The sequence below is a fragment of the Diaphorina citri genome, unplaced genomic scaffold, assembly GCF_000475195.1.
Source record: "Diaphorina citri unplaced genomic scaffold, Diaci psyllid genome assembly version 1.1 scaffold3896, whole genome shotgun sequence".
NCBI lineage: Eukaryota > Metazoa > Arthropoda > Insecta > Hemiptera > Psyllidae > Diaphorina > Diaphorina citri.
Genome location: NW_007381295.1, coordinates 22,558 through 35,935, shown reverse-complemented (window position 1 = coordinate 35,935; position 13,378 = coordinate 22,558). Strand labels below are relative to the sequence as shown.

Below are 13,378 nucleotides of genomic sequence, written 5' to 3'. Positions count from 1 at the left end.
TTAATGTTAAACCTAATGCAAAGCAATGTGCCTTTTTTTTCACTTGAGAGTTTTAGGCTTTTAGGTAGTCTTGTAACAATCGATCAATCTCATTATTTTAATATGAATCTCCTTTGTTATAATAATTATGTATACATATATATTATGTTATATTCTTTATTGTGTACATGGAGAAATAGTGGTGCGTGTTTTACGTTGTTTTTGGAACTTTAATGTTCCAGTCTCATGGAAGAAGAAGAATACTGTACATTCCAAATTGCCTTTCATATTATTTTTTTCTCAACTGAAAACGGACCTTTAGTAAAATGTGTGCCTTACTGTACTGTGCCTTATTTTTCCTTTCCTTACCTATAGGAAAGTAATTTTTACTAAACAAAGATTGATGTGATGAATAGTTTGATATAAATATCTAGCCTAGCAGAAACAGTTGACCACTACGAAGTATATCTATAAAAAAAATATCTGTAACTTGAAGATATGCTGGGACCAGGTGGTGATGATGATTTCGAGCTCGATCAGATGTGCAATCATAATGTGGGAACTGCCACTGTAAGTAACAGCTGAAAATTAAATTATAATTTTGCTGAAAAAAAAATTTCATAGTACTTTGTTGAAGTTGATGGGAGAGAGAGAGGGAGGGGAGAGAGAGAGGGGAGGGGAGAGAGAGAGAGAAAAAGGGAGAAAAGAGCAAGAGATAATATTTTTCACTAGCCGAAATCTGTCGCTTGGGCATGGCCGCCGAGGTATGGAATTTTATCCTCAATATAATTTGAGAATTTGACCACATTAATAGTAGTAGCCTACTGCTGGAGTAAAAGGACTTTTCAGTCCTGTGCGAGCAGTACAAATAAGCACTGTTATTACCTACTACTCCATGTCCCGATTTTTTTTTTTCTGTTTTTTGAGTAAAATATGAGGTGTGAAAGTCGTTCGTGGAACAGGCTACAGGGTTAAGCTTGGTTAGAGACTGATAAGAGATCGAGAGAAAGAAAGGGAGGGAGAGAGATCTGAAGTAAAGAAACAAGGGACTATTTCTTATTGTTATTATTATTGTTACTGTTTTCTTGTTAAGTCTATTTTTTTTTTTTTTGGTTCGTTTCGGCCTCAAAGGACCACGGAATTCTTAACTCTATGGTTTTTGCTTTCTCTTAATGTCACTCATCCATTTAGTGGTCTTGCTCGGCGTAGCTTAACAAAAACGAACCGGAAAATAGCCTATAACCTTCATGGGAGTGCAAGTGCAAGCAATAAGTTGACAAAGTTTCAGAGCAATCGAATGAGTGGTTTGGACAGGCATAAAGTTCGAACAAACACACACACAAACATTCATTTTATATATTAGATCTTTTATTGAATGATTTTTTTCCCCTAGACCATTGCTTCTCAAAGTTGTTGCCACCACGGCATACTTTCAAGACTCCAATCTTATTACATATTACCGTATTTATTTTAGTGAGTCCTCCATCAAGATGTTCATTTTGCACCACTTGCTGTTGGGTCTTGCTGTGGTGGAAGTTATTGATTTTAGTTTGTTTGTGGATTTCACAGCTTCTCTGAACTTGTTTCGGTTAAGTCTATTAGTATTTATTGATTTTTTTTTTTAATGTTAAACCCAATGCAAAGCAATGTGCCTTTTTTTTCACTTGAGAGTTTTAGGCTTTTAGGTAGTCTTGTAACGATTGATCAATCTCATTATTATTGGAAACGAAATTTTGATATTAATTTTTTGTCTTTGAGACTCCCTAACTTGTTTGTTTAACGTTATTGTTAAAAGCTGCTAAGATTTTTACTGAAGGGGGTTTTTACCCTCTATTTGGAGAAAAGCTACCGATATTATACATATTATTGGAAACGAAATTTTGATATTAATTTTTTGTCTTTGAGACTCCCTAACTTGTTTGTTTAACGTTATTGTTAAGCTGCTAAGGTTTTTACTGAAGGGGGTTTTTACCCTCTATTTGGAGAAAAGCTACCAGCCTCCTCACATTTCACCCAGCCTGAGAGGGGCTGGGAAAAGCGAGCAGCACGTGATCGCCTAGATGGTCACCCATCCAGATAGCAACCACGCGTAACGTTGCTTAACTTCAGTGTACGGGGAGCTCGTGCATTCAATGTGCTACAGGCTACGCGGCTGGATTAAAAAGCAACCACGCGTAACGTTGCTTAACTTCAGTGTACGGGGAGCTCGTGCATTCAATGTGCTACAGGCTACGCGGCTGGATTAAAAAAAGGGTGTTTCATAAAATGAAAGTGTGCTTCATAAAATCCGAGGTAGCGTGATTCACAATCCACAAACATTTAACCTCCGTGAAAATTTCAAGGAGAAAAACGCCTGTGAATTCTCCGGAAAGAGAAAGAGTTTGATTAAACACACTGGTGATTTTGTGCATTTTTCGTAGCTTTGGGAAATTTTCCAATTTGATTTACCTATGATATTTTAGCCTTAAAAATTCTCTATTTCGTTTCCAAACATAATCAGATTCATTATTTTTTGATTGATATCGCAACGTTACTAAGTGCCTCCTTTGTAATGTATTCAATTTCCATATTTCAATAATCTTTTTACACTGGTAATGTCGCCACTGATCGCTACTCCAATCAAGTAGCTACTCAATTATCCTCACGAGGCTGAGTGCACCCCGAACTCCAAGCATAGACTTGTGTGATACCCACTCGGCCACGGAGGTTGCTTATCAGTCTTTATATCCTGCTCCTTGGACTTGGAAATAATGGGCTTTAAATTACATTACTACCAATAAAATGGCTGTCTGGCTGGGGGACGTTAAACAGGGAGTAGACCAGCTTAGTCTGGCTGGGGGACTTCAAACAGGGAGTAGACCAGCTTAGTCTGGCTGAGGGACTTCAAACAGGGAGTATACCAGCTTAGTCTGGCTGGGGGACTTTAAACAGGGAGTAGACCAGCTTAGTCTGGCTGAGGGACTTCAAACAGGGAGTAGACCAGCTTAGTCTGGCTGGAGGACTTTAAACAGGGAGCTTAATCTGGCTGGGGGACTTTTAACAGGGAGTAGACCAGCTTAGTCTGGCTGAGGGACTTTTAACAGGGAGTAGACCAGCTTAGTCTGGCTGAGGGACTTCAAACAGGGAGTAGACCAGCTTAGTCTGGCTGGAGGACTTTAAACAGGGAGTATACCAGCTTAATCTGGCTGGGGGACTTTTAACAGGGAGTAGACCAGCTTAGTCTGGCTGGGGGACTTTAAACAGGGAGTAGACCAGCTTAGTCTGGCTGGGGGACTTTTTTACAACTCGAACCTCTCTGCAAAGTTTGGGCCGAAAACTAAAATCCTGAAAATAGTGAACATTTTCGAGCTTTTTCAAAATTGAATAGCGGCCGAACCGTACATTTCTCAAGGTTTGTCCCGAGGAGACTTTCGATCTACATTTTATACTTTCGCGTTACTTCAAGGCGTCTGGCTGGGGGACTTTAAACAGGGAGTAGACCAGCTTAGTCTGGCTGGGGGACTTTAAACAGGGAGTATACCAGTCTGAAGTTCCCTTGTTAAAGAAATAGTAAAGGTTGAGTGGGCGATAGTGGGCATCCACTCTGAAAATTTGTAGCCAAAACCAAAGGTCATCCGAAAGCAATCACCCTAGTTAGGGCTGATTCAGAGGCTGACGAAAAACGCCGACCCCGTCTGAACACGGGAAAAGGCGAAGAAAAGAAGATAACACACCGTTGATGCAACTGAAATTGAATCCTGTGAAACCTGTAGGTACAAATGAAATACATACAAGTGAAAATGGTTAATGGTTGCATTGAAGTTTCCATGGGCATATGTTTTAAAATTGAATCATTACGACTGAAATAAAGAAATATTGAACATGGAGACCCATTAAGTACCATATTTTTTATTGAAAGTTGTAAATGGTGTGATTGTTTGTGTGTTGGTTGATTTGAGATTTTTATACTTACATTACTTACAATTGTTTGTTATCTTTTATGAGTTGATTTGTCAGTCTTACCTTTCATTTATACCCTACATCTTCTGTTGTAGAGTTCTATGGGTAAAAGTAGGACCCTATGTCACGGCAGTTACATTGTTTTTTTTTTTTTTTTTTTTTTTTTTTTTTTTTGTGATTATTATACAATTTTGCCCGATTTGTAATTTATGTAATTTAAGGTAGTATTAAGTTAGTATATACTATATAAGATGAAAATTGTCAACATACTGCCCTGTATTAAAGACAGATAAATATTCATTCATTCTTCTTCTTTATTTCAGAATGGCTGGGATGTGAATGACATGTTCAAGAAAAACGAGATGGTGTATGGTGTGCAGTCAACGTTCGACCAGTCCTTGTCCGGCTACACGGTACAAATTCAGAAGCGAGACACAGCCGAGTTCAAAGAGGCGGAAGCTAGAGCCGCCGCCATTGCCAACGAAATAGAAAATAATCCTGCCTATAGGTAAGGAATAGAAAATAACCCTGCGTATAGGTAAGAGAGAAATGGAAAATAAAGGGCCGTTCCCACTTGTAAAAAATCGTGTCGTGTGTAGTGACATTGCCTACAGGACATTCAAGGGGGGGGGGGAAATTGGATGATATAAGAACGTTTAAGTGCTTAAAAAAAAAGAAAAAAAACATTGTTTGTGGGGGGAGGAAATCCTTCTATCAAACGTCTTTTTGCTTTCCTTATCCTATCCTGTAGGAAGGAAAGTAATGTATATCCTTTAAACGTGTTAATATTTTGTATTTTAAATTTACAGGGCCCGTCTGGAGTTAGAGAACGGAGATGAAGTAAAAAAAAAAAAAAAAAATACATCGTGGGGGGAGGAAATCCTTCTATCAAACCTCTTTTTGCTTTCCTTATCCTATCCTGTAGGATGGAAAGTAATGTATATTCTTTAAACTTGTTACTTAATATTTTGTGTTTTAAATGTACAGGGCCCGTCTGGAGTTAGAGAATGGAGATGAAGAGGAGAGGTTTGCTGCCGTAGTCAGACCTTCTGGAGATAATGGACCTCCTGCTTCTGCATCCTCGGCACCGGCCGAGAATGGAAAATATGTTCCTCCCGCCAAGCGAAACCACGCACCTGCAGGTGAGATTGATCAAATTCTTTGTGGTAAAGCAGAGCTTTTTCACAACTTTTGTGGATATCGCAACGTTACTAAGTGCCTCCTTTGTAATGTATTCAATTTCCATATTTCAATAATCTTTTTACACTGGTAATGTCGCCACTGGTCGCTACTCCAATCAAGTAGCTACTCAATTGTCCTCACGAGGCTGAGTGCACCCCGAACTCCAAGCACAGCCTTGTGTGATACCCACTCGGCCACGGAGGTTGCTTATCAGTCTTTATATCCTGCTCCTTGGACTTGGAAATAATGGGTTTTTTTTTATTACAACTCGAACCTCTCTGCAAAGTTTGGGCCGAAAACTAAAATCCTGAAAATAGTGAACATTTTCGAGCTTTTTCAAAATTGAATAACGGCCGAGCCGTACATTTCTCGAGGTTGGTCCCGAGGAGACTTTTGATCTACATTTTATACTTTCGCGTTGCTTCAAGGCATAACAGCAGCCAAACGCGGGGGCCCCCCGCGAGCGTCTCAACGGGGCCCCGCCTCAGGGCCCCCCGCACGAGAAGTCCCTGCCCCCTCAGCATCGCATTCCCCCGGGCCAGGGCGGGCCCATGCGCAACGGGGGCCGAGGGGGCCCCAGGTCGACGTATTCCGAGTCTACTGCCACGCAGGCGGCACCTCCTTCGAGGTACCAACAGCCCGGCCTTCCTGAACATTTACAACGAGGTATGATTTTTTTTTTTCTTCTTTTTATGGACGTTAAACAGGGAGTAGACCAGCTTAGTCTGGCTAGGGGACTTTAAATAAGGAGTATACCAGCCTGAATTTTCCCTTGCTAAAGAAATAGCAAAGGTTGAGTGCGAAGGGCATCCACTCGTAAAATTTGTGGCCAAAACCGAATGTCAGTCCAAAGCAATCATCCTAGGTAGGGCTGATTGAGAGGCTGACGAAAAACTCCGACCCCGTCTGTTCACGGGAAAAGGCGAAGAAGAAGAAGACAGGACATACAGAAAAAAAAAAAAAAAATCGGATGAAACTCACGACAAATGGGCACAGGCCTTAAGTCGGGAAGATAATTAATCAGAGCTGTCTTGCTCCCCCCCAGGTCATCATGCGCCACCCCCTCACCCCACGATGATGATTGTCCCCCCCACCCCATTCCCGGGTGCACCCCCTCAACACCATCCTCCCCATCTGGCCCAACACCCACCCCAACATCAGACCCAACAACCACCACCCCAACATCAGCAGTCCCATCAGCAGAATCAACATCAGCAGAATCAGCATCAGCAGTCTGTGCAGCAGATATCACCCAGTGATCAGCAGCCTCAGCAGCAGAATAGAAAGTCCCCGGCAGCAGCACCACCCCTCCAGCAACAACCCCCGCCTACAGGTGAATGTTTTATTAGTTCATCATATTCGACAGCTAAATATTGCTTTGTTTTTGTGTACTTGGGTAGCATAATCTCCAAAGACGCAAAAATAGACCATGAAATAACAAACAGAATAAAAACCGCTGGTAACCTCTATAATGCCATAAAAAGTTTCATCTGGAACAAAAAAGTACCGCTTGAGTGCAAAAAAGTTATATATAAAACATATTACGTCCCAATACTTACCTACGGCATTGATTCCTGGACACTCAGAATAAAAGATGTTCGTAAGATCCAAGCAGCAGAGATGAGATTCCTCCGAAGCATGTTAGGAAAGACCAGAAGAGACAGAATCAGGAACACAGATATAAGAAACACAATACAAGTAGAAAACTTACAAGAAATAATGAGAACAAGTAGACTAAAATCGTACGGACACATGAGAAGAATGGACGCTGAGAGAATACCAAGGAAAATGTTTGACTTACAACTAGAAGAGAGAAGAGCACGAGGAAGACCAAGAAAAAGATATAGAGACAAAGAGATGACATTGCAAGTAGGGGTTTCCAATGGGAAGATATAGAGCAAGAAGAACAATACATTGACAGAAGATGGTGGAGAGGCCTTGTAAATCGACCCATCAGATGAGATGGAACGATACTAGTTATGTATGTATGTTGTTTTTGTTAATGTAACAAGATGCCTACTTTGTTTGTAACAAGATACTATGTCGACATTTCAATACTCCTCCTCCAATCTAAAGAAGAGAGGGAGGTGGGAGAGAGAAGATAGAGAGAGTGAGAAAGATAGAGAGAGAGAGAGAGGGGGGGGGTAGAAAGAAAGGATTGGAGGAGGACGATTGAAAATATTGCTCTTAGTCAGCCTAGCTTGGAGAGTAACGCGTCTGCCTTGTAAGCGCTAGATCGCAGGTTCGATTCCCGCCCGGGGCGACAAATCAATCTGACAATCGCTTTATTTTACCATTTTCGAATTAACTTTCTTTTGTTCCAACTTTCCTTTTTTATCAGAACTTGCTTCTTGTTTGTCAGTATAATTTTTTCATCTTATAAATAAATTAACAATCTATTGTTTCTTTTGCCTGCAGGTCCTCCGCCCTCTTCCTCGCCTCACGAGCACATCCAACAGCTTCAGAATACTCAGCAGTATCCTGCTCTGCCCACCCCGGGGTCTCATCACCACCATCACCATCATCATTCACATCAGCACCACCATCAACAACAGCAGCAACAACAACAGCAGGTATGGGATTTTTAGGTCACAAAAAAAAAAAGATAAGTATTTCACCGTCGTTTTTATTTCGTAGCAATGAAGCAACTGCTACATTGGACGCATGTGGTCTGTGTAGCATGCTCGTTCCTAAGTATGCCTCTTATCAGATGGGCGAGAATAGACACCATATTTCCCATTTAGGTGCTAGGTTAATACGAGAACACCAAACATTACCCGTTGAAATATTTGCGTTTTTCAACGAGTTCAAATTTTGCCGATGGTGGGATTCGAACCCGGGACCTTCTGCATGGCTAGCAAGCGCATTACCAGTGGGATAACAGTTTAATAAAATTCTTCTTCATAGCCTTTTCCTACTTAAAGAGGGTCGGTGTTTCTTGTCAGTCCCTTGTGGTGACGTGATTCCGGACCTAAGAATACAATATGATATCACTGATGGTGGGGGTGGGGCGCCCCCTGGCGGTCAACAGCAGAACTATCACCAACATCAGCACCATACGCCCCCGTTCCCGCCTCCTAACCTAGGTGAGCTTTCAGGATTCTTTTATTAATATTACTAACTAGTGGTTGACCTGCCCTTTGTGCGGCGAAAGAGGCATGACTTTGAAGCCCCGCCATTTTTGAATCAGACGGAATGTGACAATTCCAAATAGCCTATGTCACACTCAGTAGTCTTCTAAGCAACCACAGAAAATTTCATTAAAATCGGTCAATCCGTTTGCTCTTGAGAAGAGGACGAAAACAGGTCTATCGGCGTAACAGACAGACATACAGACAGAAATTTTTCTAATGTAATTTTTGGAATCGTGAATGCATAAGGAGTAAGACAAATCTACATATAGGTAGATAGCCAGGGGCCCTACTTTTGCCAATACCATTCTCTCACCTTTCCAGGCTATTCCGGTGGTCCTCCCCCTCAACAGCAGCCCAACTCGGGGCCCCCCCGGGAGCGTCTCAACGGGGCCCCACCCCTTCATTCATATTCCCTTCACACCTCTTTGTGCAAAATGGAACATGGGCAAAAAAATCAGCACAATATTTACAACAATTCCCCCTCTCCCAACTCCCCCTTTAGCTATTATCTATTATTAAACCTTGGTCCCTCACCTCTCTCCTCTCGGGAGATATCAAGCACACAACTAGAACAGCTCTCTTGCCTGACCTAATTTCTTTTTATATTGGGTTGAAGTCTTGCATCCTTTCAGGAAATCAATATGGGATGTCTGCTGTCTGAAATAGTTTTGTCTGCATCTAGGTGAATGTAGGAGTTGATCTTTTCTATTCAAAAGGGTGTTATCAGAAAATAAGTTGCTATTTTCTTTTTTCTATTTGTAATCAGTTGTATTAATTTTACAAAGATCTACTTATTTAATACCACCTATTCTGTATTGTTTGAACAATAGAAGATTTTTCAGACTTGACCCCATGTTATGTGGTTGACAAAGTATTTTATTCCTGGATTTCTATCCCAGAATAATCAATCAGTGTAAGTTAAGCACCTACCTACCTCTTAGCTGTTACCATTCATGCAATTACCTTCTTACATACTTATTTTCTTGATATCTTTACAAATGTTCATTCTCTTGTGTTAAACCTTCCTTGCCCTAGTTAATTTCATTCAATTTGACCCCATGTTATGTGGTTGACAAAGTATTTTATTCCTGGATTTCTATCCCAGAATAATCAATCAGTGTAAGTTAAGCACCTACCTCTTAGCTGTTACCTACCATTCATGCTATTACCTTCTTACATACTTATTTTCTTGATATCTTTACAAATGTTTATCCTCTTGTGTTAAACCTTCCTTGCCCTAGTTCATTTCAATCAATATTAGAAAGTAGGTGATGCAAAAGTTGTTCCTTTTTCTTGCAGGCCTGTAAGGTCTCGGGGTGGTCCCGATCGGTTGGCCATTAATCCGGAAGGTGTTTATTGCAATGCAAGATTCATGCAAGCAATCACTCTGCACATAGGAGACAAAGTCACAGTAAGTATGGGTTTCAAAGCATCGCATTCCCCCGGGCCAGGGCGGGCCCATGCGTAACGGGGGCCGAGGGGGCCCCAGGTCGACGTATTCCGAGTCTACTGCCACGCAGGCGGCGCCTCCTTCGAGGTATCAACAGCCCGGCCTTCCTGAACATTTACAACGAGGTATGATTTTTTCTTTCAAAATGTCTTTATTTAGTGTGGCAGGATTCTCCAAAAGGAGTTCTTCCACTCAACCACAGACTGCCGTCTCTGCAAAGGAGCACCAGAAAGGGCAGAACACATCATGTACGAATGTGGTGCTGCCTCTCACAAACGACTGCTTTACTTCTCAATCAAGGATGATCATAAAACCTAAAGAAGTCAAAGAAGTTAGTCCTGAAAGAACCTTGGCCTTCGTAAGAAGTCTAGGGCTCTTCTAGATAACTAAAGGGAAGGTTACAAAAAATCTAACCAGATCGCAGTGACATAGGGCGTTTATTATAGCCGATGGCCCTACTTATTCCAATACCAAAATACCCAACCACAGAAATACACACACATTTATTTGGCCAGCCTATTTAGCTTGTTAGCTTGGAGAGGTAGGGTAACGTGTCTGCCTTGTAAGCACTAGGTCGCAGGTTCGAGTCCCGCCCGGGCCGAACTTTATCCTCAACAGATAAGATTCGTTCTCGGAACGGCTGGCTTTCTCCTATCCTGTCTTCCTCTTCGATTTCGGAACGATAAGACCTTGGCAGTTACAGTTCCCTCTCTCAGGAGAAAGAGTCTCCGGTCAACAGCGAAGTGCAGACGAGTGAACCTAAACACAACATGGTAAGAACTGACGGGGGACGTACTACGGGATGGGTTGCTGCGATACAGACCACCCAGAGTCTAAAGAAGCTAAAATATTGAAACGGCTATGATTTACTTGAACCAAAAAAAAATGTATGTATGTAGGTACCCTTAAACACATCATGAAATTTTAACATCATTTTGGACACGAACTTTGGCCTGCCAGCCTAGTTAACTTGGTTGAAGTCTGCCTTGTAAGCGCTAGGCCACGGGTTCGATTCTCGCCCGGGGCGGATTTGGCCTGCCAGCCTAGTTAACTTGGTTGAAGTCTGCCTTGTAAGCGCTAGGCCACGGGTTCGATTCTCGCCCGGGGCGGATTTTTTTCAACCAATCACGCATTTGTTGTCAACCTATAAAATCATCTCTATTTTGTTTCTAGGTTGAGCGCTCTACCTCCCCTCCTCCCCCTCAGCCGGTGACCTCCACCCCTCCAGCCCAGAGTACAGACCCCTCCCAAGGCTCTACCCCTACCCTTCATACGCCTAGCGAGGGAGAGACTCCCCCCCAGGGCGACAGGGAACAGAACAGTCAGAGTGGTGCTGGGAACGCCATGGCGGACAAAGTGAGCGTGACGCTGAAAACCTCCAAGTTGAATCCGAACGCCAAGGAGTTCAAACCTTTTACGCCGGTAAGTAGTGTTTTTTTGTTTGTTTGTTTTTTTTTTTAAAGAAAAAAAAATGGGTTTTAGAAAATAAGTTAAAAAAAATCTTGTCACATCAATCAAAGTCCTGGACTACAGTACAATCAATTGTTTCTGGTATGACGTCTAAGACCAGCCATTCACTATCAGGTACACCTGATCAGGTCAGCCTGTCAGGTTTTCCTGATAGTCTGTGTGCTTATCGGCTATCAGATAGACCTGACCGACGGACTTAATCAGGTGTACCTGTCAGGTCTACCTGATAGTGAGTGGCTGGCCTCGGCTTTTTTATTTTTATTTTTACAGGGAACTGCTTATAAGGCAGGCATACGCGCTACTTGCCAAGCTAACTAGGCTTATTCATTTTGTAATGTGAAACCTTTCCATTCATACCTTCCCGTGTAGATTTACGATTCTGAGGTGTATGAACACCCGCCCTATACTATGAACTGCTATTATGAACCCTCTTCTCAATATGAACACCCAACATATGAACACTACTATACTTACTGTGAAAACCCGACAGTACCCCGATACAGTCATGATTGTACTTACTATGCCTATGAACAGCCCGAGTACCAAATGTATGAACACCCTTCTTGTATCGAAAACGAACACCTGTTGTATGAATGCATGCAACCGATGTGTTTTGATACAGGTGAAAATGAACGCTATACACGTGTTGATAATGTTGATAAAATGCAAAATGAACAAACTGTTTGTGTTTCTAAAAGTGAAAATGAACAACTTCTATGTGTTGACACAAAAGAAAATGAACAACATGTATGTGTTGATACAAATGAAAATGAACAACATGTAGGTGTTCATACAAGTGAAAATGAACAACATATATGTGTTGATACAAGTGAAAATGAACAACCTACATGTGTTGACACAGATGAAAATGAACAACCTACATGTGTTGATACAAGTGAAAATGAACAAGCTGGTTGTGTTGGTACAAGTGAAAATGAACAAGCTGTATGTGTTAATACAAGTAAAAATGAACAACCTGTATGCGTTATTTTGATTATTAAAATGGCTTTTTTTAAATTTGCAATTTGTTTTGCAAAACGGCCCATTTTTTGCCAATTATAGGTCACTTTTATGGGAACCCCCATTTTTTATTTAATTTTTGGAATCAGCTTAAAATTTTAATTGAAAAAATGTATTCACTCGAAAAAATTTGCTCTACAAAAATTTGCACAAATCGCGATTTTGTGTGCGTCAGTGACCCCAGATATGATAAATAACGCAGTTGGTCCTGAGTTAGAGCGAAGAATGCCTTACTGTGTACAAACAGATGGATCTCATTTTGAACAGCTTTTATAAATTTGTTTGTTGTTGTTGAAATTGTTAAGTGAATAATACAAAAATTAAAGAAAGAATTAAGAAATTGTTTTTCTTTCTCACATTGTACAGAATTTTTGTAGAGCAAATTTTTTCGAGTGAATACATTTTTTCAATTAAAATTTTATGCTGATTCCAAAAATTAATTAAAAAATGGGGGTTCCCATAAGAGTGACCTATATTTGGCAAAAAATGGGCCGTTTTGCAAAAAAAATTGCAAATTTAAAAAAAGCCATTTTAATCATCAAAATTTCATCTACATGATGCCGTTTATTTCATTCCTTAATTCCCAGCCGTTTCTGAGATATAAGCGTGGTTCGCAAATCACGAACCACCCTGTATATATACATATAAAAATCTGTTTTCAGGACGGGACGAACAAATTCAGGATCTCAAGAAGTTCGGCTCCGATTTCAAGCTGGCTGATCCTGGAGTATCATCTGGTCCTCCGCAACAGCAACAACAACAACAACAACAACAACAACAAGTATCCCCACCTCAGCAACATAGTCCTAATAGTAATAGTGCCCCTAGCAATGTTCCCACGGTATCTTCCAAGTCTCCGGTCAACAGCGAAGTGCAGACGAGTGAACCTAAACACAACATGGTAAGAACTGACGGGGGACGTACTACGGGATGGGTATGACCACCTTGAGTCTAAAGAAGCTAAAATATGTATGTATGTTGCAAATGTCGGGATCTTTGACCATTAGGCCATTTTTCCTCTCGCATCCCAATATTTCCCTACAATGTCATTGCTGGCTTCCAAGGCAGGACAGAAGTTTAGGTGTGAGGAGTTCATAGGGGCATTCAAGGAACATAAAGGACAGATAGCTAAAATATTGAAACAGCTATGATTTACTTGAGAAAAAAAAAAAAAAAAAAAAAATGGAGGGAGAAGGTACCACCC

The 13,378-nt window shown here is 41.2% G+C and overlaps 2 protein-coding genes across 2 annotated transcripts in view; both read left to right on the top strand.

Moving 5' to 3' along the window:
* Window positions 1-474: 474 nt before the first annotated feature.
* Window positions 475-5,534, top strand: LOC113465307 (ataxin-2 homolog). The gene is made up of 4 exons (XM_026831689.1): window positions 475-549; window positions 4,242-4,426; window positions 4,906-5,089; window positions 5,529-5,534. Exons 1-4 carry the CDS (start codon window positions 478-480, stop codon window positions 5,532-5,534), a joined length of 447 nt encoding a protein of 148 aa, XP_026687490.1. The 5' UTR covers window positions 475-477.
* Window positions 5,535-5,538: 4 nt separating this feature from the next.
* The window catches only part of LOC103520656 (GATA zinc finger domain-containing protein 10-like), a gene marked incomplete at its 3' end in the record, with an annotated part of 29,209 nt that continues 21,369 nt past the window's right edge, over window positions 5,539-13,378 (top strand). Inside the window, exons 1-2 of the mRNA XM_026831690.1 lie at window positions 5,539-5,642; window positions 9,686-9,809. Coding sequence (XP_026687491.1) covers window positions 9,695-9,809 — 115 coding nt within the window. The remainder of the gene's footprint in view (window positions 5,643-9,685; window positions 9,810-13,378) is intronic.